General features: G+C 42.0%; 1 protein-coding gene across 1 annotated transcript; it reads left to right on the top strand.

The window, feature by feature from the left end:
* Positions 1 to 3,943: 3,943 nt before the first annotated feature.
* On the top strand, positions 3,944 to 25,134 carry LOC137914905 (ER membrane protein complex subunit 2). Its single transcript, XM_068758391.1, has 11 exons — positions 3,944 to 3,984; positions 6,310 to 6,423; positions 7,210 to 7,274; positions 7,796 to 7,881; positions 9,462 to 9,519; positions 13,490 to 13,575; positions 14,052 to 14,111; positions 17,858 to 17,939; positions 18,140 to 18,250; positions 19,960 to 20,064; positions 24,688 to 25,134. Exons 1-11 carry the CDS (start codon positions 3,945 to 3,947, stop codon positions 24,772 to 24,774), a joined length of 894 nt encoding a protein of 297 aa, XP_068614492.1. The 5' UTR covers position 3,944; the 3' UTR covers positions 24,775 to 25,134.

Consider the following 25,134-nt stretch of genomic DNA (forward strand, 5'->3'; position numbering starts at 1 on the left):
ATGAAAACAACTGCATCATTTCCAATCATTTGACTTTTCCACAAGGTTAGAATGACTTTGCTGTGTCTGTGCATCATCATCCTTGCTCCTCCTTCAACAGCTGCCTCGTAAAAGCAGCCCATATGGTGGCCATATTGACAATATCAGGTACTAAATGGCCCATCTCTAATACATTTCACTAATAGCTTGTTTTCTTGACAACCACATGAAAATGTCTTGTGTTCTCGCACAATTCTTCTCTTGGTAACACTGGGCTCTTTCATTTACTCCCACTTCTCCCAGCACCTTGACAGCAGGTAGAAATGAGTCATAAACAGACACCACTAACCATGGCCATTTGCTGTTTTACTGGGTGCTTCTGACAGTCAGTTCTGGCTCAGTGGCAGGCCGCTCAAATTAAAAAAGAAAAAAGTGCTTCATCTCTGTTGAAGACTTCGTTTTATTGTCAGCCTCCTTTCAGGAGGGTCGGTTTAACCTGTATATTTCTGAATTTGTCTCAATGTTTATTCATGATTTGTTTAAATAATTAATTATACCAGCCAGTTTACATGCTATAACTTGGATTTATGATGTCACAAAGACGTTTCTCTGAACAGTGTCGTTATACAGGTTTTACAGCAACTAGTATGCAAACTTCCAGCTTTGCTAGAAAAATACATTGTTAGAAACTCTAATTCTGGGTGATGCATAATTGTGCAACCTTAAACTTCCTTGTTGTCACCTGGAACCAAACTATGTGCAGAAAAGTTGGCCAAATAAAATTTGAAAGAGAGGACGATCATTTGATTATTTTGGACGCCTAGTAAAATATTACAAAAGCAATATCCTTTTGTTTTAATGCATTATCTTGATTTTTCTAATTGTGCTGAATTTGTCGCCATGCATGAACATATTCCAAACATTTAGGGCAGGGTTACAAAAGAGCAGTTTTATTCCTTTGGGCTGGAGGTCAGAAATAATCATTTAATATAATAAGATTACTATGACGGCCCAAAGTGTTTCAGTTTCTCTTCTTTCAAATAGTCAACTGCCATATTTTTGAAAAAGGTTAGAAGTTAGAATCTTTTTGGCAAATGTGTCAGAGGTTCCATTAAGACTTTATTTTCCAAAAATGAGTGTCGAGACAATTACTTCATGGCTCAGGCAAGGTTACTTTTTTTGTTTCTCAGCCATCCCTTGCACATTATCCTGACACTGTAGTGTAGTGTATGGATGAACAAACAGGAAATGGCAATTTTAAGGAACATTAGTAGAGCAGTTCGGACTAATATGGTTCAGTGGTTTGGGTTTCAAAACATAAAAAAAACGCACGCCGACAACTTAAGGAATGTTAACTTCAACAGAAATATTAGACAAAAACAACTAAATAGCATATTGCGTGGAGGCGAAGTCTTTGCACAATGAGTATTCAAAGAGTCCAATCTAGCTTTCAGTTTTGAAAGTTAAGCCCCTTATCAGCATAATAATAGTTGTGTGACATCAGGCCATAAAAATTACATTTGAAGAAAAGAGATTTGTTCTTGGTTTTTATTATATTGTACAGCCAGGCTGGGGAATAAGAGATTTGATTTAAATGATAATAGTGTAAATATAAAGATTCATCCAGCATTTCTGTCCATTTAAAACAAAGTATGTGCTACTTGTTACAGGCAAAGAAGGCTTTGGCCACACCTGATCCCCAAGTTTATTACAAGGACGCTGTCAGGAACACTAACACATTTCAGCAAGCCAAAACCATCATTTGACATACTTTGTCTTGCATAAAATATTCCTTGTCTCCTACAGTATAAACTGACACTGGAGTGATGGGCCTAATATCCCATGACAAACCTCAGCTCTTTCGTTCTGTGAAAACTTTCTTGGTCAACAGATGAATCAAAGACGGGGAGAGCAGATGACACTGCCAAAGACACCCAGGATTAATTTTAATATCTTTCAGACTAGAAATCAATAAGACCTACAGACAAATGGCCTGAGGATGGATGTTGCAAAGGCAAGTTGCAGCATCTAATATGAATTTCAATGACTCTTCGGTAAACCTTTTATATATGCATCATGTTGCTCCGAGTGTGTCTCAGGTTATATAAATCAGCCACCACCATCACTCATGATTTAGAGCCCAGTGCTGACTTCAGGAACACCAACAGTCCCACTTGACAGCAATGGTATAAAGGTTACTAACCAGATGTCCAGGGTAAACAACCAGGCGAACTTCTAGCACAATGGCATGAGGCATGGCATAACATCTCCACAACACATGCTCACAGAAGGTACAGTCGGCACATCAGCATTATCACATACGGCAGGTACACATCTGAGTATTTGAGAGCTGCTAATCCTGGCAAACAGCTCCCATGCCCACTCTCGTTGTGAATTGCGTCACAACGTTATTTTCTTGTGTGAATTTAACGGTCAGGGATGCTAGACTATTAACGTCATCTAGCATCCCATAATGTACTCCAATCCACAATAAGCAATCATACTACTAAACAAGGCATCAGGGGAGCAATACAACCTCAGCTTCATACTGCGCGAGTAACATCAATTACCAGCACGGTGCCGCCCTGACATGCAGATGAATATTATTCTTGGCACCAAAGGCAAGAGAGAGAAGAGCAGGAGAGGGAGTACGTGTAATTGTCATGTGCCGTAATTTCCTGCTCAGGGCCTCCCACTCAGGATACAGGTGAGGTCAAATCTGCATTAAAGTGAATCCATCAGGGGCAAAGTGTGCTGAAGTAATTCTGTACAGTGTTATTCACGGTGAAGTTAAAGCAACTTGGTCCGACAGGAGACCTAATCAGATTTAACATGGTGCCGCCGGCTCCAGAAGACATCTTTGCAAATTGCATCCGTCTTTATTTTTCACAACTTGCTGTACAACACCAATAAAAAAAGAATCTAGATGGAACAGGAACTATAATCCAAAACCGCAGTGAGCACCTTAAACTTACCTCAATTTTTAGAGTCCAACTATTCACTTCAGAGATTGTGAACTCTGAATGGTTCTGTTAGAAAACAAAATATAATGCCTCTGAAGTGTTTCTACTGGAATGGTCATTTTTTTCATACATGGAGTCTGGAGAAGAAAAAAATAAAAGTGTGTTTACGCAATGTGCCATATGAGGGGGCTTCCAGAGCATTGGAAACCTACGCAAGCAAGTCAAGTAGCACAACTTGTGTTTTCAGATGGCTGCAGTTGATCTCCCAAATAGTGACATTTCTGCACAAGAGAGCTGCTCCAAGTTAAACAGGGCCCTAATGTCAAGAGGCTTTTTTTCACCATCACCAAATCCAGCTGCATCTCAGCGTTACAGACAGCTTGTTCACGGAGTGCTTTTGCCATCGTGTCCTAATGTCACACCACAGCATGGTGTTTATTGGTGGTGACTGTTGGGGCGCCTGCCTTCAGTGGCTTCTTGGCAGATGGGGAAAGCCCTTCAACTCAGTGGACAGTGTATGATTGTTTTAATGTTTTGCTAGTATTACATGTTCCAACAATAACCAAGACGAATATTAACACACTGCCATGCACATTCCTGGATATTACCAGTGCAGCAAAGCTCACCATCTAGCTAAAATCTTGCCCAGTGTTATTTGCATTCCTGACAGATATTATGACATTTAATTCTTTCTGCACTTCCTGATACTAAGATGTCTTAGAATATCAATGTCACAAAAAAATAGCAGTTCCTCTCGTCTACGAGAAAAGGGATGATGGATGGATATTGGACATATGTCATAACGTTAGAAAACAAAACACCATGAAAGTAAAAGTATCGGTACCAGGTCATTTTATTTTTATATTATTTTACTTTACGTTATTTTATCTATTTATTTTATTGTTTTGTTTTGTACGTCCGGCACGCACACAGTTGGCAAGCCCATGACGTTGTCACGGCGAAGGGATAAAGTTTTGTAAAAAAAAATAAAAAATAAAAAAGATGGCGTCTGTTTCGGAAATGTACGATGTCAGCTGGGAAGGTAAGAAACATACAAACATAAGCTCTGCTCAAGTGTCACCTTGTTTAACTTTTACGTCATTTAGTGATTTTGTTTTGTTGCTGCAGCAGCATGGCGTTGTCTTGTCGCTGTAACAGTCTGCAATACGAGGTAGCTAATAATGCATCGTGTGAATGAGTTAGCTGTGTTAATGCTATGAGCTAACGTCTTCCGTTCATCCTCAAAGGACATAAGCAGCTGCTATTTACATTAGCTCACGATTACCGGTGTTAGTAAAGTCCAGTTTCATCGCGCAGTGAGCGATGGCTGTCTGATTTCAGACGCAACTCAAAGCCGAGAGCATGTTAGCCTGCCATTGCTAACGCCATTCCATCATTGCTTCGACGAACGTCAGTATTAGCTGCACAACAATATTTCACTGCAAACCACACATAGCATAGTAAAACATTATGCACGTCAGTGACAGTAAATAAAACGATTATTCAATGGAGTTGTGTACGTCTTGCTATTGATTTAAATCTCCATTCGAGATTTGGACACGCACCGAGTAAGAGGACCAGATAAATTATGTCGAACGTTGATAGACATTAATACATAAAATGAGCCTTGCTGTGCAAATTCTGTTTTTTTTTTAAAATTATTAATGAAATGACGAATGCAACCCGTTTGGAACTCACTTTGGCAGACTTCATTTCCTTCAGAAGTAAACTACCATTGTTATAGTAATGGCAGCTAATAGTGCAGTAAGATACTTCAATTTGATAGAAAAGCCTCCATTTAAGAAAGCAGAGGCAAAGACCTCGATCATTAAGTTTCGTCCAAAGAGAAATATCAAGTTATCAACGCAGATATGAGAAATTTACAAAAGTATTTCAGGGCTGAAAGGAAATTCCACACACAGATCTGGCTTAGTTGGGACATTACCAATGTCGCTGGTACTGAAAGAAATTTAATATACACTACCGTTCAAAAGTTTAGAGTCACTTAGAAATGTCCTTATTTTGGAAAGGCCTGGTTTTTGGTGTATGGAGGCCTATTTCCAGCGAATATCGCTCCAGCGTTCTAACGGTACGATGTGTTCGCTCAACTGCGTCAGAAAACTAATCGATGATCGGAAAACCCTGCAATGATGTTAGCACAGCTGAAAACAGTTTAGCTGATTAGAGACGCTATGAAACTGACCTTCCTTTGTCTGGGTGACCCCAAACCTTTGAACCGTAGCGCATATATATATGATAAAAATTCATCAAACTTTTATACATGCACATATTGTATTATAATACATGTTGGGTCAATAATGTGTGAAATTAATTTGGTGAAACAGGCTGACAGCGGAATCAATATTTTTACCACAAAAAAATTACCATCCACCGACGTACCTGCCAAGTTGCAATATTGTAATACATTTTGTACTTGTGATGTTTGTAATGTTTGTATTTGACAGTATAAGATAGAAGTCACTGAATTCAGCGTCAGAGATAGCACAGGTAGCGTCTCCCTTGAGCCGGTCCCAAGCCCGGATAAATGCAGAAGGTTGTGGCAGGAATGGCATCCGGCGTAAAACGTTGCCAGAATTAAGCATGCAATCAACCGGAAGGTTGATTTGCTGTGGCGACCCCAAACGGGACAAGCTGAAGAAGATGGAAGTCACTGAATATTTATATCATGTATAACATTTCCAAAAGTTGTACAGAAACATGTTTTCCAACAGTATTTCATTGACTTGTCATGGTTTTGGCTGGAACGGGTGGAGGAAAGTATCAGGCGTGCTCTGCGATAGAGTGTCAGTGAGGATGAAGGGAAAGGTCTACAAGACAGTGGTGAGGACAGCCATGATGGACGGCTTAGAGACAGTGGTGAGGACAGCCATGATGGACGGCTTAGAGACAGCGGCTACGTTTACCTGGACACATTTAATCAGATTAAAAACCTGATCGGAATAAAAACGCTTCATGTACACACCCAAATCTGGTTAGTCTGACCCAATCAAGCTCAATCCGATCAAGATATCAAGATTCTATTCTGATCGAGAGGGGTGGTTTATACCGATTGATGATCAGATCAGGGCGCATGAAAACACTTATTCCGATGTTTCGGTACAAGCAGTCCTTACTGCGTGTGTCTGTGTACTTTCAGCTAGTTGACAAGCTGGAAGTACAGTAGCAGTATTATTGTTCAAGTATTTACTGACCCTGCTCTTCTCCGTTCGCTGGCAAGGTAGAATACAAGTGTTTCTCATGTTGACACGATATCATTTCTTGAAACAGTGTGTTGCATCTTCATTTTATAAAAAATAGGCACCGATGATACAGATTGCAACTCATGATTTAACGAATTTGTCCACAGAGATGAGAGACAAGTTGCGCAAATGGAGAGAAGAGAATTGCAGAAACAGTGAACAAATTGTGGACGTTGGTGAAGAGCTCATCAGCGAACATGCGTCTAAACTCGGTGATGACAGTAAGTGTTTCTGGAAAAACCTGACATAATTCCAGTGACCCAAGCAGTAATACACACCGAGGTCAACATAGATACCAGATACAGCATTAGTAAGAATGGGAATGAAGAACAAGTTACGCACCAGTCTTTTAATTTCCTGATCCAAACTTATAATGGATAACTTTGTCTCAAATCGAGGGATTTTAATCTGGGCTCCCCGGCTTCCTCCCACCTTCGAAAACAGCTTTGGTGAATTGATGGTGTGAGTTTGCACATGAGTGAATGTCTGTTTGTGTGTGGCCCAGCGATGTCGACGCATCTGGAGTGTGCCTCTTGTCCGTAGCCAGCTGGGATAGGCTCCAGCAATCGATAGGAAATTGGATTATGGACATCTCAGGGTTTTATCAAACTATTTTTTTTTAGTTGCATAAAATCAATCTCATCAATTCTTCAAGATGTTGCCTTGTTCTTGTAAAATTAGCAATGATTTTTGTTTTTCACTAAAAATAACTGTCAGATATTTTACCAGTATTTTATCGTTTAATTGTAAAACTTCACACTTGTGAAAAAAGCAACTCCTCAGTGGATTCCATAATGAGAAGAGTAAATGTAATGAAATAGTGAAATGAATGAGAATTTCTTTGACTTAAGTCCTGAGTTATCAATTCACATCATGGAAACTTGTTCCTGTTTGGGACACTCTAAAGTCAAGTGTACGCTTCATATATGTACCATAATTTAATGTTGCAGCCGACAGTGGAATGGAAAGGGTGTTAACACATTCTTTTCTGTCTGCCCCCCCCCCAGTATGGATTATTTATGAGCAGGTGATGATAGCAGCTCTGGACTGCAGTCGCGATGACTTGGCGCTGGTATGTTTTCACTGCTCTTCGTCACACACCCGTACGGCAGTGGGAGAGAAACCCTCTCTTGCTGCCGTCCTTGCTTTCCAGCTTCCCCTCTGCCAGATTTGGAAATCTGATTATTTGGCCAAGTGGTACTGTACTTTGGAAAAACAATTTGCTCAGAGCTGGAGTCACAGGGTGTAGCAAATGAATGGAGAAGCACGCTTCAAGTGTTAGCAGAACTTGCCCATCTTTTATGCAGTTCAAGTACTTTTAATCATCATAGAATTTATTTAGCTTTCATGCCAGATTTCTGACTTTAAGTTGAAAATGTTCAGTCTGTTTGGAGCTACAAATTCAGTTAACAGAGGATTTTTACATTTGAAACTGTTTTCATATCAGTTTATGGAGTGCATTTAAATTTGGCAAAAATGGATATTTTCAAACCAGGTGGTTTGTGTCTTTTGCGGTATCTTCTGTGGGAGCACAAGTTTAACATCCTGGATTCACATTTAACCGGTCTCTCTGTCCTGCCCACATCTTTGCAGATCTGTCTACGGCAAATGGAGAAGCAGTTTTCAGATAGCCACAGAGTGAAGCGATTATCAGGCATGAGGCTGGAAGCTTTGGAAAGGTAAGCATGGGATACCAACATCACCAGAAAAAGCACAACCTCACTGCTATGCACAGCAGTTTGGGTAGCTTGGGGGGGGGGGGGGTGAAGCTGCAAGCAGATCCCAAGTGGTACAACGGTCTTTGTGTGCAGTGTATGTGTTGTTGAATAGGATGTGTTTATGTTTGATCGGCATAAGCGAGGACGGGTTGAACACTGGGTAGTCCTGTGGTCCTTTAGTCTGAGCTCGGGATTCCTGGGAAGGAAGTGGTCACGTCCCACTGTTATTTTGGGGGTCCCTCAAGCTTCCCCGGTTTCTATTTCTTTGTTGTAATCTCATTTTTATTTTCTTTTTTTGCGCCGCATCTCTTTTTTCTCCCCCTTTGTCCTCTCTATTTCAAGCTGTCATTATTCCCATCCTGTTTTGGTACAGAAATACTAAACAAGGCATTTCCTAGCTCTATAAATATGATATGTCACCACAATCTCAACATTTGTTTTGACTTTGAATCTACAGAATGAGAGAGGAAAGATAAATGTATTTAAAAAAATATTTTTTTCTATCAAATTTAAGCAAGGGGAATCCGGTTTCCTCTTTGACTCGCGCTCCTCACCTGGATTACCATTGCTGGTTATGCCATTCATTATATGACAGTTGAGTGATTGCTCCACTGCTGCCGGATTACATAAATGGTACGATGGGATCTAATTGGCAGCGGACGGGGTTACCCATGAGCAAGGCCCGCACCCACACACACTTGATTTTTAAATAAATAAAGCAAATCAAAGTTTCTTTCAAGCGCTTCCCTGGTGCCATCTGAAATCTCCTTAAGTGTGGCTGAATAATAAAGTGTATGTGAGGGAAGCGGCAGTGCTGGAAGTGGGGTTTCTCAGCGTTAATAGAAACCAGAGTCGCTTCTGTCTGTTGCAGGCTGTGGGCAGGACAATGTCTGATACTCGTGTTTGGCCTCTCAAGGATGTATATATAAAAAATGATGCTTTTGTGCCTGATTTGACGAGACGCGTGAAATGCACTTCCTTCCATGCCCAGATTTCTTTACCGTATGACTTGATATTTACAGCTCATAAAACGTCGCCTTTAAACATAATCATGGGGGCCCTTTCTCACAGTTTTAGAGGTGATGTGTAGGATATTCTTGCCTATCATTTTCATACATATGTACATATTGCTGTAATATGCATTGACGAGGGCGCAGTCGACTGAAACAATAAGTTAGCTACGGATTTGGGCACGTTTGAAAGGAGTAATTTGATTTTGTTTAAATCTGAATCAAGCTGGATACAATCAAATGAAAACATGTTCTTCAAAACAGTGTGCTTTGTTTGTATTGATTTCATGACTCTTTGTGAAGTGATATCACAATGTTGGCTGTGTGTCCGGCAACTTAAACTTAAGTGAGTGTTTATTTCTCCCTTTAGATCACGGCTGATTTCTGTGCTGTAATCATAGGAGCCGATGACACTGTATACAGAAACTTGATTACTTTGAACTCTGCTTGATATCCCCGCTACCTAATTTTGCACGACGGGGGGGACTGGAATCAGTTTAAAAGCCAATGTCTTTTTTTCTGTGCCTGAAGGTATGATGAGGCCAACAAGGACTATGAAGCCATTCTTCAGGAGGACCCTACCAACACGGTAAGACTGAGAAGCAAGGAAAGAAAGGGGAAATCCCTCCACTTAGCGCTCTGCTTTTCTTCACTTTGTGGTCTCAACTTCTTTTGGAGGGCTTTAAATCTGCTGAAGCACTTTGGTGTTAGCAGGGTGAGCTTGCTAAATTAAACTCCTCTTGGCCTCTGACCTCAACCACAGTACTGATCATCCCATCACCGATACAACTGAAAAGTGTTTAAGGCTGGGTGGGTGTGGGGTGATTCATGGCCTTAGTCAGTGGCAGGCATGTTTGGTGGATGTAAATTGTAAATAAAGGTCTGGCCTTTGAAGATGGTGATTTACTGGACCTTGCAGACCCCCACTCTAACCAGAGCTCCTGTGTGACCTTCAACTTTGTTGTCTACTGCTTCAGGTGCAAAGGCTTCCATTGTGCTGTGCTGTTAATACAGACGAGTTCAAAATAGCCCTTCTGAAATGCTCTCTCTTTCCTATATTCTCTTTTCAATTTACTATTTATCTGTCAAGTGATTAGCCAAAATGTCTAGCCAGTGTTCTGTCGATTCAAGACCACCAACCCAACATATAATGTACCTGCAGGTAATTGCTTCCATGAGGACATGTGGCCATACAAGAAAATAAATCTTATGAAAGGGCTTCAAAAGAAACCATGTCTTTAATTATTTAACTCTCATTCTTCACCCCAAAAGACGTTCAAAAAACATTGTCATGCTTAAATATGAATCTCTATCGCTTTACATTAAACCTTTTCTCAGACAGAGCAAAGACATTTGTACTCTGGATGCCTTGCATGTCTTATTGTCAATTCTGTGCTTTGTGATTCGCCCCATCCTAACCGACTCTCACGGTGGCAGAGAGGAGTCACATCTTTATCTGAACACAGTTGCTGCCTCGCACGTGTCCCTCCCAACTTCACTTTGTCAAAACCATGTCTGTGTATTTTATGCTTCTGATACTGCTGGGAGTTTGTATGTAAAATGGACACGTTGGCCTTTAAAACAAGGGACTGGACTGTTTTCATGGGCAGCTCCCCTCCAGAGTCCATAATGTTTCAATTTAAGAGCGGTTGAGTAACAAGATATGCGTCTTTATAAGGCAAGAGGGAGGTGAAATGTCACAACAAAAAGTTTTATAAGTTTGACTGAGCAGCTGCGTATAGAAGTGCGAGCTGAATAAAGAAAATAGAGTCCACTAAATGCGGATGCTCTCCGAAATGCTTATGCTGCCTAAACAAACCTCTGGTATCATCTGTGATATAATTATGAAATATCTTTATTCATACCATGGCTGACAGAAAAGACACTGGGATGGTTGCATTCAACTTTGAAAAGAATTTGTTCCATGCATGTTGTCCAAAATAAGATTGAAGTAAAAGCCACAAGTCAAGTTATTTCTTGTAAGACTGTCATTTTCATATACAAAATGGGTTTTGCTCCGGCAAAATGTATGTTTAAGTAATTTGTTTAATCTGCAACAAATTTATTCGCATTATCCACTGTTTTGACAATGGGAGTTGCAATTTCATTGAATCCCAGGAACTTCCCCTGACATGTCACATGGCACAGATCTTCTGGGGATTCCAGGGACAACCTCGGAAAGGGCCTGGTCTGTTTCCTGGCCGCTGCGTGCTGGATACTGCCACCAAAGCGAGGAGGCTGTCAGTCAAACTCAGGGCTGGGAATGGAAGAAAATAGAAAAATAGGTCTTCTGTGCCTGGGATTTTAACCTTAAGCCTTTTTCCCACAATCCTTGTCTGGAATGTCACGGTTTTAGTGTTGGAGGGAGGAGTGGTAATATACTGACATTGTTCGGGTCACCTGCCTTTGAGTGAGTGCCATCTCCGCTTTACATATTTACACACATGCTCTGGAGAATCAGACACGGGATGGGCCTGAAGATGGCGGAAAATTGTCGACCACAAGGAAGACTTGTGAGGCATCCCAGCATGCGAAGCAGAGATTGGAAACTGAGCTGTTGTAATAGGCTGCGGAATAGATGTGGTACCCATTAACCAAAATTGTTGAATCAACAAAAATTGCTCAATATTTTTTCTTTTTGCCATGGTAGTGTCCAAAAAGTGTTTCAAACTCTTTGCTCTTCATTTGCTTGCTATGTTCCAATACCTACAGCAATGATCTGGCAAAATTATTGTCTGCGTGCACAAATGCATTTCTTTCCACCTTTTAATTTCTTCTTCTGAGTATTCTAGATTATGCAGTGTCCACAATATTTACATGCAAAATTGTGCTGATCCATTCCTTTTTTTTTTTCGATGTCAAGTTGTCTTAGTCAGTGCGTTAATACTGAATTACTGTGCTTTCTTTTCACCCTAATTGTTTAACATAGAACGATAGTATTTCTTAAATAAGCCACTGAGGTCTCATAGATGCCTCCTGAGGTTGAGTCACGACAAGATTCTATTTCTGTGGGTGAAATCATTTGAAACTTAAAACCCCGGTTAAGAATTCCTGACAGCAAAAATGAAAGTATTTTCATAAAATTAAGAAAACATTTCGTCTTGTCTGAGTAAAATTGAAAACAGCCTTCGTTGTTGCTATGTACAGACCTAAACAAACCTTTACGAGCGTTATGAAGCTCATCTTTTTCTGAATTTATCTTTCACTCCCCCCCCCACATTTGTAGCGTGTGCTTGGTGTGCCACCCTCGTTGCAGTGTTTATTATTATAATGAAGGAAGGTTGCAGCAAAGAGCCAAGAGTGATGTAAATTATCTAGTTCTCCCTCCTAATGTCTCCTCAGTGCGCTAATTAAAAAGGAATCATGATAACAGAGGGACCAGTCCCACTGCCAGCTTTTCTGGATCATTAGTTAGAGAAAGGATGAGAGAGAAGTGTTTGGAATTGCTTCTCGTTTAATAAAGTGCTGTGTGACTCTGGGCTACCATCTTCCGTGTGCTTCTTTGAGCCTTAAGTGGTTCTTTATCTGCGGAATTAAAGAAAAGCATGAAGAAAAGAGGTTGGTGGGGTAGGAATGCACAAGTACAAAAATCCATCCAGATTCCTGTTGTGTTCATTTAAAAAAAAAAATCCCCCCTGCAAAAAATTCTCTGTTGATTGATAAGTGGATTTCTTGTGATGGTGGTGTCAGAAAAAGCCCAAATTTACAGCCCCCTAGTCATGACTCATGCACAGACCTCAATGGCTTTGGCTATAAGTGCAGGAAAGGAAGCCCTGCTCAGTCAAGGGCCTGCCCATAAATTAAATATGCAGTGGCAGGCCAGTCCACTTCTAATGGAGCAACAGCCTCCTGTTAAGGTTTTCACTTGCTATGAAAAGGAGAGGGGTTAGCGGGAGTAAAACATTTGGAAACTCAGCAGATGCAGTAATATTTGCTAAATCAGATTGATGAGAATCTAATCCACTTTAGGGTCGCTTAAACATCAAACGAAACAGGAAGCTATTCTCAGCTGATGTAAGTCAGGCTGGTGCAGCACTTAACGTATGGCCACTTCAACAGAGAGACAGCAGTTAGCGCTTTGGGGAGCGTGCCATTTCCCCCAGTTATGTAGGTGATGACTCATTACTTTATCACAACCATTGGGGTCATTCTAACTCCTTAACAGTGTTAGAATGACTACTAACTTTCTGCAGTTATGTCTCTGGAGGGCTGCGTTTATTAAAATATGCTGAAACAAATACGTTAACCCTGCCCTGCGATAAACTTGCGAGTCATCAGCTGGGATCGGATCCAGCATAAATCCATGACCTGGATCTGGAAAAGCCGCTGAAGACAAAACAAGTACTGATTGTGTCGCCGTCAAGGAAATGAATGAAAGTTAACCGAAGTGTAAAAAATGTCAGCGGTTTGAATTTTTTAGAAATGATTTGATTCCCTGAAAATGATAATGAATGTGCACATTGAAATTCACACCCCTTATGTTTTCTCATCTCCCCCCCCCCCCCCCCCCGGACAAGCACTGAAAGATTTGCTAATCCTGTTTACGCTCTTCTCTGCAGGCAGCGAGGAAACGCAAGATCTCCATATTGAAGGCCCAGGGGAAGAGCACTGAAGCCATCCGGGAGCTGAATGAGTATCTGGAGCAGTACGTATTCCTTCAAGACCCCCCGCCTCCCCTGGATTTCTTTTTGATTAAAAACACAATGTGCTTTCAGTTGGGCGGCCACAGCTTGTGTGCCAAATGCCAGCAAACTCCTCTTCCTACCTTCAAAGCGGCTTTTCTGTCATTCTTGTTGTAATACTGGGGCGACGGTGGCGCAGGTGGTGAGCGGGTCGTCCTATGATCGATAGGTCGGCCGGTCGAATCCCACTGTGTGTGCACACTGCCATTGTGTCCTCGGGCAAGGCACTTCTCCCACATTGCCTGTGTGAATGTAGTGAGCGGTCAGGAGGGCAGCCAAAATAGTAGTTTACCACCACCATGTAAGGAGCGGATGAATAATGCCACGTAAAGCATCTTTGAGTGTCCAGGAAAGCGCCATTTAAAACCAAAACCGATTACTGCATTGACTATTTTACAATTGTTGTAATGAATTGATAAAACTTACTTTGTGTTTACAGGTTTGTTGGCGACCAAGAAGCTTGGCACGAGTTGTCAGAGCTCTACATCAACGAACATGAGTAATGCATTTTGATCATTCAAGTAGTAGTTTGAGTTTAGGAGTTGCAGTTTTCTGTATATGTCACGTAACATGACATATTTTGAATTATTATCACTTGGGATAAAACTTGCAAATGATTTGCCTTCACTATCAAGTGTGAGTACCGGTATAACAAAGTATTTGCCTTTCTGCATTCAAGCATCCACCCAGGAATACTGCACACTTTATGGTTGTACTGTGTTTTCAAATAGAAGTATTACAATACTTATAAGCAAACTAACCCTGTCATGGGTTGAAGTGTGATTTTTAAAAAGGAATAAAATAATTCATCCTGTCTCACAACTAATTAGTAAGCATCCAGGGGCATTCATTTCAAAGCAGTAAGTTTGGAAAAACTGTGAAAATAAGACAGCAATTGTTAATATTTCAGCAATGGGGGAGGAATATATTCAGCTGATTGTGTAAACATTAAACAAACATTAGGTAGACAGTCTTTTTGTTAGAAATGATTGAATCCAAAAATAATATTTTTCCTCAGATCATTCATAACGTGTGTTTTTTTTTATGTTGGGGCAACAAATTTATATTAATATATATTTAGTAAAAAAAAAAAAAAAGAGCAAACCTCAGCTGGAGATTGTTCCAAATGTGCTTTAGAGTAAATTATTCCTTGTGAAGTGAATGTTTATGGTGCGTCTGCTAAGTGAGAAGTTGTTTGCCTTAACTGATAGAGCTTTGTCTTGAGAGTCCTCCTGAGACTCTGGAATCTGCTTCTATGAAGGCAGCCATGTACTGAAAGTATGCCTTTCACATTGGTCGTCCCATCAGACTGATGGCTTGATCTCTCCAGGGCTGTTGGAAGGCTACAATGGAAGGCGTTGAGATGCCGAGCTCAGTCAGGGGTCTGAATGGAGCCCTGTCTGTTTGTCACAGAAGAGTTGTTTAATAGGATTTTGGTCCTAAGCCCCCTGTTTTACATACCAGTGCAGACAAGCTCCATGGCTTCCCACTGATATCTCAGTTGTCAAGGAGAATTGCAAGACAGGCAAGAGCAGTTTTGGGGAAAATCCTTTTACTTGTGTCACTTTTTAACACTCCTTAATTGTCTGGGGTGCAGACGTGAGTGAAGCAGCAAACTGTGTGTGTGTGTATATATATATATATATATATACACTACTGTACTTTTGTAATCAATGTTCTCCACTTCACCCTGTCCTTTGCATCATCCTCCACAACACCAGCCACTTTCATGTCCTCCCTCACTACGTCCATGTATCTTCTCCTGGGTCGACCTCTAACCCTGTTCCCTGGCAGTTCCATCCTCAGCATCCGTCTCCCATCTCCGCCGCTTCAAGCTCAGCCTCCTGATTTTTTCCTAAGAATATAATACGTGCACACACACACACACACACACACATATATATATATATATATATGCACAAGGAGTCGTCGATTTATGACCACAATTAGTTGCAAGGGTTTTTTTTGTAAGACGATTTGGTAGAAAGTCGGCCTGTGTTAAAATACGGAAGGTATATTATGATGTGTCATGATTCGGTCAATGAAGAGTAGAAAGAGACAATTTCCTCCCGGTAGACATCGTGGGTGAGACTACAGAAACTGTCGTACACTCGAGTCGCTCGGTCGCGTTCCGGTATGTCGTACAAACACGTAAACACGTAAACAGATAAACAAAACGGAGCAGTGCGGTCGAACTGTCGTCAGCCGCATAGGTCGACGACCCCCTGTATGTGTGTGTGTGTGTGTGTGTGCGTGCGCATGCACATGATGACTCTCAGGTTGCTCTGGGGCGAGGGCACCAGCAGCAGGAATGTGCAGTGGTGAGAGGAGTCCTTATTGGATATTTCATGCTTTTGTCTGGCAGGCTTTATTGCTCTAGTAGCCAGAGGAAATCCAGGGGTGGGCGGATTATCTTCCATTTTATCCCAACACTTCTAATATCACACCAGTTTCTCCCACAGCCCCTTATCTACAGGCGTGTCAATTTCTTTTCTTTGTTTCCTTTATTTTGGGTTACAAACTCAGTTTCCCTTCCTCCTCCTCTTCCGGATAGCCTGGCATTATCGCAATTCGTTTCCAGACGGACAGAGCAGGGGGGCCGAGGGGGGGCGGGGGGCGTGTGTGGATCTCTCTTGCTGTGGAATTCCCAGGAGGAGGTGGTGGCACTTTTCTTTCTCCCCCCCAGCCAGAGAAAACAGGGTGATGGAGAAGCAGGGAAGAGAAATAAACTCACATCCTCTTGCCGCGGAACACCCTGGGAGCTAAAAATAAACAAAGCAATGTACATCTGCACGGCCATGTTTGATGTCCCAGTAGGCATCACTGTTAACACATTAAAATGTAATTAATAACCTCTCGGTTGACACCGACGGTGTTTTAAAAGAAGATTTGTGTATGTCTGTTTGCGAGCATTGCACAGAGCCTCTGCTGGAATCTGCTGTTGGCTCATATTCCGACCCGTTTTATGAGACTGTTTAGCAAAATTGGACTGGTCGTCCAGAATTACAGGATAAATAGTCGGTATTTTTTTCAAAAATACTTTGCAACAGTCTGAATCCATTCTGGTATTTTATGCAGTGCGAATGTGGTAATGAAATTGAGGAAAGCCACTGCTGATTGTTTTGTCAAGCTCCAAAATAAATAGATTTGTTCAGTTTCTCGCCACGACAGCACTAAAGCGCTGCGATAGAGCGATCTCGGAGAGAAGCTGCATGTGTGATGGTGGAGTTAGGTACCTTAGAGGAAGAGAAGAAGAGGTAAGGGTTTGGAAAGGTTCTGGATGATAGCTGATAGAGCACGCCACGACCACGGCGTGCACACATCTGAAAGTCTTTAGGGAGAGGAAGTAGTAATTGTAAGCAGCCCCCAGTGTTCCAAAGCCCTCTGATCTACACTCTGCTCAGCCCCTTCCCCCCCTTTCTCTCTTTGTCCCCACCTTCCTCTTCCTTCTATGCTGTTAATTTTTTAGGCTAGTTAGTGTTGAGTGCTTTATTTTGTTTCCCTTGTTACAGGTGAAGACTTTTTTCATACTTGCTACAAATAATTGCGTTAAATAATAGTCTTACAAGGGAAAATGACCTGCTCAGAAAGTGACCGTTCCCCTTAAAAAGGACAATAGGTTTTTGTTTGGATGTGCGGATTGCAGCCGATGAAGCGCCATTGTCTGTCAGCAGGCGTGCTTCTCCCTCTCCTGGCGTTTTGTGGCTTTACGTTCAATGATGCACTGTGTCTTAGCTCGTCCTGGCCTGGGCCAATGAAGGGAAAACTGTATTGGAAATGGAATGGCAGCAGATTAGTATGAGGTCAACAGCTCAGCAGTCTACTGCTGAGAAGTGATCTCATCTGAGTATAGGCACAGTGTGCCAGCTTTTACTGTAGTGCCGACCTCAAGAAGGTAGTTAACTACACATTTAAGGCTGAAAAAACATACAGACTGACAAGAGTGATCCTCAGTGTCCCCAAAGTCAGGAGAATAACCACACCAGATAGGCTTATTTACCTTTGACAGCTGTCTGGACGGAGTAACTTTACTTTTGCTCTGTAAATAAACTGCATGTCATTGAGTGGGTTTCAGAGCTCTAGTCAACATAGTACATTACATACAGTCTGATCCATGCTCCATGAAATTTTAAAAGCAGATTTATACCCATAGTGTAACTTTATTAGGCATAGATGTTGTGCAAGCAAGTCTGACACATCCACAGCTGTATCGATCGGCTCACTGCCGTCCTGTCATTTCCACAGCTACGGAAAAGCAGCGTTTTGCCTCGAGGAGCTGATGATGACCAATCCTCACAATCATTTGTACTGTGAGCAGTACGCTGAGGTGGGTAACCTGCCTGGATTTCTGTCAGCAACTATGCATTAAATGCTCGGACTCCATAAGTCACAGACACACACTGGAGCAGGAGATGAAATGTTTACATGGAGTAGTCATGCATTGCTTTTTCAGATGCCATGCGTTCATTACCTGAGCTGCCCTTTCGCAGAGAGCTCACTGGCCATTTTTGATTCCTCGTCACGTAGGTGAAGTACACGCAGGGAGGCCTGGAAAACCTGGAGCTGTCCAGAAAATATTTTGCTCAGGCGCTGAGGCTGAACAACAGAAACATGAGGGCATTGTTTGGCCTGTACATGGTGAGTACTGCTTTGCACGGAGGGATGGATGGATGGATTGATAGAGAGAGAGAGAGAGAGAGAGAGAGAGAGAGAGAGAGAAAAACAGTTGAATCTTTTTTATAACTTGGTGGTTTGTCAAGGTTGAAGCTGGCCGCTGAATATGTCAAGCATGACTATACTTGTGTGTTTTTTCTTTTTTTTGGGGGGGGGTTGCAAAGAAGGGGCTCTTAGACAGGTCAGCTCACTGCTGACTCAGACGGTGAACTCCAGCTTCTGAAAAGTCTGCCCCTCTGGAGCGCTTTATTTTCATAATGATGACTTTTTATGTTTATGGCTAAAATAAATAAAGTAGTCATTGAGTAAAAAAATAAGACAGGGAGAGCGAGAGAGAGAGAGAGAGAGAGAGAGCAGCACAACTGCTGCAAGATTTTGTCGCTGTCAAATTATCCAACCAGGTGAAAATGTGATCGTAGTCTTGGCCCAACAACCCTTTCAACTGCATATTTGTTTAAACAGGATGTTGTCTGCTAGTGCCAATGCATCATATGCAAGTGAGACTCGACATAAAAACACAAACAAAGTGCTGCAAGGCAGTAAAATAAGGCGAGGGGAAGCACGGTCAGAGAGTCCTGGTGTTTTCCTGCTTGCTGCACCGGGTGACCTCAGGCACTCCGAACGCCTCACAGCAGCCCCATACCCTCTGGAAGCGCTCTGAGGTGTAGCGTACAGGAGGAGCAGGGCAGTGTCAAAGCAAGCAATCACATCTGCTAACTCTCACGTTGGTCTGGACACTGAACAGGCCCTCTGCGGTTTCCTGACAAGTCCTCCACCAACACTTGGTTCTCTAATGGATACTTCAGATGGGAGTTTCTATCAGTCACAGGTCTGTCGTAGGAGTCCGTTTCGGAGATTGTTAGATAATCTCAGTGGTCTAGGTCTTGACAGGTGCGAGAAGTTCAGTGAAAGGGCAAGAAACTTTCACTGTCTCCTGGTGTGTGAGTCACTCCGACAGAGGGACCTGGTAGCACGACCCACAGTCAGGTTGTGGGCTTGTTCCTCATCACACTTGTGTGGGGATTCCCCGCAATAATGTTGCACACTGTTCTTCTCTCGAGGTTGGCATAATTTAAATTTATGTTTCTCTTGAGATTAAACAAAAAAGGAAAATGCATACACGAGAATATACCGAAGCCAAGCCATTTGATCTAAAAAGAAAACATGACTAGGTTGATTGGTGTGCAGTTAAGGTTTCAGCGGACTGGTTGGAACGGCTTTGAAGCACATGCAGGGTAAGATCTTTGGGGTTTGCTGTGTGGAGATGATGGCAGGAACATGGGAAAGACATGGGATTTGCGGTTCATGGGAAGATGTAGGGGCAGGCAGAGATCGTGATTCATACAGAGTTCCTCGCTGTTCACTGTTTTCTTATTTCTTATTTATTTTGGAAGACATACAGCATCCTTTCATCATTTTGAATCGATGGCGTTTGAGATATTATGCCCCTTTTAAGTTACAATTTACATATGTAGCGTTAAAACAGTGACCCCCCCCATAAATGATTACGCCTGTGCCATGGGGCCTAAGTCTGTTTTTACTCTTCATTCTGCCACAATGATTAGTAGGCGGGTGAATGGTAAGAGTGGTTGCACATTCATCTCAATGACCCTTTTATTGCTGTTTTGATATGACAACGTCCCTTTTTTTTTCTGTTTTCTTCTTTCTTCTAGTCTGCAAGTCACATTGCTGCCAGTCCAAAAGTTAGTGCCAAGGTGAAGAAGGACAATATGAAGTACGCTGCCTGGGCTGCCACTCAGATAAATAGAGCCTATAAGGTTAGTCGTATATGGGTTTGGTCATGCTTGATAATTAATTACGCTTCAGTATGTTTATTGGTATGCAAACTAAACTTCTAGCTATAATAAGCTTTACATCCCTATTATTCACCAACCATAATTAGATATCTGTGCCTTTTAACATTTAGATTTTGCTGTGTGAAGATGATTTTAAGGTGAGGCTTAGTTTGTGATTTTCTCTCCAGTCATAATCTTAGCAGTATGTCAGGGGGCATGTCCCCTTCACATGAATCCTATTAATTCTTGCCCTGTTTCTTCTACTGCAAAATATTGTTTACTTTTTCCCCCTCATCCCCCTTCATTCCACCAGACGATGAAAACCGCCAGTCATGTTATCTTAAATTTCCTCTGTTATTTTCTAGCACAGATATGTTTTAGATATTTGCACACAATATCCTGACATCCAGAAATCCCCTTATTTGAATAATTTGTGAAAGAATTCACCACCGCCAAGCGACCCTCAATTGGACAGGAGCCATAAAGGATGCAGTGTTTTCACAGCCGTGGTGTCATTTGGTCGGTCTCGGTATGTTTACTGTTGTTGTGTTGATTTAAGGCTGCAGCCTCAGCTCAGACTTTATTCCACACCCTGGTTTCACAGATGAACTTCACACAGAGGTGGAAGCTGATTCTCTGGAGTTAACAATCGTTGGCCTTTTAAGTGAATTTATCCACTAAATTCATCAGCTTAATTATAAACTTACGTATTACGTATTTAAAGAATTCAAATATCTTCCCCAATAGACTTCCCTGAACTGAAATGTGATTAACAGGGACAACTTTGAGGAACCTAAGAGGAGATGGTGTAAACGTTGTGACTGAGTTATTACCATACGGAGAGGTAAAGAGTAGTGGTATAAGTGTGTACATGTGTGCAGAGGGGAAAAAGTGAGGAGCTGTTCACATGGTATCACTAAAATTATTTATGCGCTGTCATGGTAACCCACACATAAAAACATTTTCAAAAGACATCTTATTCCCAATGTGGGCCAAATGTGTTGCTTATTTAGGCATCAATAGTTAAACATGTAATATGTGGTTCCTTGCTCAGCGTGTGTGTGGGTCCTTTTGAGAGAGAGGCTTCCTGCTGAGCCTCTACAGACTTTGTCTCACCGCACTCAAAGACACATTTCACATCTCGAGACACGTCCGGGGCCTCTGTTGGAAATAAAAGTGCGTTTGTGAGTCACGGCGAATGGCTGTACTCTTTTGCCGCTTTTGTAGAACTGCCATTGACACCCTTTAAGCCTTTACTTGTTCCTCTAGCTTTGAGTTAGTGTGGGATGGACTGTCATGTCTGAAGAGGTTCAGCCGGTTTTGTTTAAGTTAACACTTAATGTGTCAGAAGATATAAATCTCCTTGATAAAAATAAAAATGTAGGGGTGGTTTGGTCAACCAAATTAGTCAATCAGATGTCTCGATTTATGTCACGTCCACCCCAACTGCACTTTGATCAGTGTACTCACTGACCTTGCTGCGCGGTATCAGAGTCTTTGATCCCACCATGGGACAAGATGAATATCTCAAACTGTTAACTTAGAATCATAAATCAAAGGCCATCAAAAGGGAAAGAGCCGAAGTGTGAAAAAGAAATATTTGAGGGGTACGGTGTCAAAATGTGAAGAAAGTAAGTAAAGGGTCTCGGGCAGGGGTCGGTAACCTTTTTCATGACTCGTGCCACTTTACAATATATTCAAGCCCAAAGTGCCAGCACTGACTACTTTAATAAAATCTGTTTTTGCAGTGTTTAAACATGTTCACTTAACCATAAAGGGCCTTATGTAACGGATGTATGGACATCTATAAATCAGTGTTGTGTAGGACACACAAAACTTACAGGCACGAAGAAGCAGCAGCAGTTTGGTGGGATCTCTGTCCTTGTTTATTGTGGCTCAGATGTGCGATGTCTGGCTTGTAGGTGGATTCAATTTTTTCTGTGATATTGGCTGTAACTGAGTATTCCTTATAAGTGATGGGTCCAAAGAAAGCGAGTGATCAGGATGGGAGTGAGAAGAAAAGACGCACGATGACGATGGAGATTAAGCATGAAATCAACGTGACCGCGGTGTCCGCGTCAGGGATTTGGCACGGCAGTACGAGGGGAGCACATCATCGATACGTACGATCCTCAAACAGAAGGATGCTATCAAGAACACAAGGCCTTCCAAAGGCAGAACTATTATGTCTGAGTTCATGTAACGTAAGGGTACATAAAGTTACAATTGGGCTGTGAATGTGCAGGATGTGTATGGAGGCCTGGCACGAGGCCTTCAAACACATCTACAAGTGCACATGTGCACTTGTAGATGTGTTTGTGGTTGCTGTAGGAGACAAGTTGAATGACAAGGTGTAAGGTTGCCTCCTTTATTTTTTCACTCCTCACCTCCACTTAAATGAGACCTTTTAATGGGGAGCAGCGGTGCGGGCCCCTGTTAAGGTGCCGCAGGCTGCTGTGTGCTTGTGCTTGCTGATTGATGTCCCCTTTAAAGCGTTGCTCGTGTCAGTCGTCCACTTTTATTAGGCCTCAGTACCTGGTGATTGTCATACTTCTGTGAGAGGTGAGCACGAGTGGCAGCAAATGTCAGCAAGAAGTCATGACTGACTGGGGTTCATTTGGGGGGGGGATCGAAACAAAAAAAATGATTACACAGGTGAAGTTTTTTGACTTGACCTGGAGATGCATCAGTTGGGTTCTGGGTGCTTCAAAGCAGCACAACATGGCCTGCCTTCCTGCCCTTCTGAACAGATTCTCTGATTCGCTCTTCTGTCATGGGCCACGAGCCCCCATTGTGTCATGACTATTATTGGATGCTCTAAATAGATATGAAGCTGTCTGGTCTGCTTCAACTATTGTAGAACAGGGCAGGAGTTAATGTGGTGGTCTCACCTCAGGCTGAGGAGATAATTGACTACTGGACCCAGGGTAATGACGCATTCGGCAGCAAGTCACTGAAATGCAGTGATCATTTTAGCTACAAGGCAGGACACACATGGACACAGGCTAAATCTTGAAGAATGAGTCACACTTGGAAATTGCATAGCCAATTACACACCTGAGCACGTTACCCTCTCTAGCTCAGTGCTTGGCAAAAGGGGAAAGGAATTCATGTTTTGCCAAGGAATTACCTTAAAGGCTCAGTTTAGGCTGCATTTCCTGCTTGAAGATGTCTGAGCAGAGCCAAAGGTTGAAAGAATAAATGCCATATAGCGTAAAAGGCTTTGCTGTATTCTGAACACAGGGTTAAGTGTTTATGAGTTATTCGGCAAACAGAATGTGTGGGAGGGGCTGAATGTGGTTTTGGAATAAGGCCAAGATGCTCTTATTGAGGACCTAAGGCTCATAACATTTCTTCAGACAAGCATGTTTCGAATAGAAGTTGTGTTTCCAATGGTTGTGTGTGCGTTTGTCTGAACAAGACAAGTTTAATTTTGGCTACCTTTTCAATGTGTGTTCTACTCGCAGGTGAATTGGACTGCTTTATGTATAGGCAGACCTCGTTACTGGTATCTTTTCAATTGCAAGGCCATTATCGAAAAATATCTTTTAGTTGCATTGTCGGGAAAGAAAGTTAGAAAGGCATTGAAGAGGATGAAGAATGGGAAGGCAGTTGGCCCGGATGACATACCTATGGAGGTATGGAAGTGTCTAGGAGAGGTGGTTGTGGGGTTGTTTAATACAGTCCTAGAGGAGGAGAAGATGCCAGAGGAATGGAAGAGAAGTTTTCTGGTGCCCATTTTCAAGAAGGGAGACATACAGAGTTGTGGAGACTATCATATACTGATGATAAATAAATACAATTTGATCCCAAAGCCCAGTGATACTAAAATCCCCAAAAATATAAATATGAATACACAATTCAATATACAAGATAGATATAAAACAGGAGCAGCATGGGCGGGGCTCTTTAAACTCCATTTTTGTTTTCTCGAATACTGACTTGTTTGACTACCGAGGTTCCACTGTAGTACCAAAATCCTGAATTTGATTAAACTCACATATTTGATGTCGCAACAGTTTGGGGTGTAAAGTGTCCTTTTGAATAATTCCCAAATAAATGTATAGAGATTTATGTCTATGTATAACTGCAGGTGCAGTGAGGTTAATTAGTCTGACCCTTTATTATGTCCCTGCTCCCATGCCCAAGGTGAAGGAAGCTGTCTCCGTGGTAATTTATGAGGGGGTGCCTTATCTGTGACGAAGTTTAATTGGTTAGCTAAATATGTCTCTGTGTGCATGCGTGAGTAGCCCTGGATTATACTTTGATTGGATTATAATTTGCGGCCCTTTGGACACAGTGCAGAAGTTAGCGCGACATACCGGAGGCTGTAGAGGCCAGTTAATCATGTGGGTCAGTCTTGGAGGCCTTACACACACACACACACACACACACACACGCACAGAAGTAAAATTGTACTTATGCTGCAGCATTCAAACATTCGTTTTTTCTTCTTTTCTTTTTGAAACCAAATCATTTTAACGACGACTGTTGCTTTTCTGATCGTTTTCCCCTTCCAGTTTGCAAACTCGTGTTTTTTGAAGTGTTTAGAGTGAATTAATGCTCTCTAATGTTCCCTCTTCTTGTCCCCTCTGTGACATACAGCTGGCTGGTCGCGGTACTAAGGAGAGCAAGGGCTCCATGAAGACGGTGGAGGAGATGCTGGAGTCCATGCAGATTACCATGTCCTAGATGACCTCACCTGTGCTGTCCCCCTTCCACTTGGAGTGACGTGGCAGCTTGAACAGACTAGAAATATGACTAAAACCGGATGTTAAACAGTTTGTTTTTTTAATCGCCCTTTATCCATTATTTAATCCCATCTGGAAATGACAGCGGCAAATTCGGAGCACTAGAATTTATTTAAACAAGATATATGTTGTGTTAACCCTGCTGTGATTTCCTGCAGACCGGAGCAAATATCACTGATTAGTACATCCACATCAAGGCTACAGCTCTGTGACCATGACAGATTACAATCTGTGCAGCAAATGCTTATTATAAAGATCCCACTTATCTGCACTGAGGTCCTGAAATGTTTCCATCTGGAAA

Source organism: Brachionichthys hirsutus, unplaced genomic scaffold, assembly GCF_040956055.1.
Source record: "Brachionichthys hirsutus isolate HB-005 unplaced genomic scaffold, CSIRO-AGI_Bhir_v1 contig_472, whole genome shotgun sequence".
Lineage (NCBI taxonomy): Eukaryota > Metazoa > Chordata > Actinopteri > Lophiiformes > Brachionichthyidae > Brachionichthys > Brachionichthys hirsutus.

Coding starts and splice junctions, on each gene's coding strand:
- LOC137914905 (XM_068758391.1), top strand. CDS start 3,945: ATGGCGTCTGTTTCGGAAATGTACGATGTCAGCTGGGAAG. Junction 17,940..18,139: donor ACTGTGAGCAGTACGCTGAG/GTGGGTAACCTG, acceptor CTCGTCACGTAG/GTGAAGTACACGCAGGGAGG. Junction 18,251..19,959: donor CATTGTTTGGCCTGTACATG/GTGAGTACTGCT, acceptor TCTTTCTTCTAG/TCTGCAAGTCACATTGCTGC.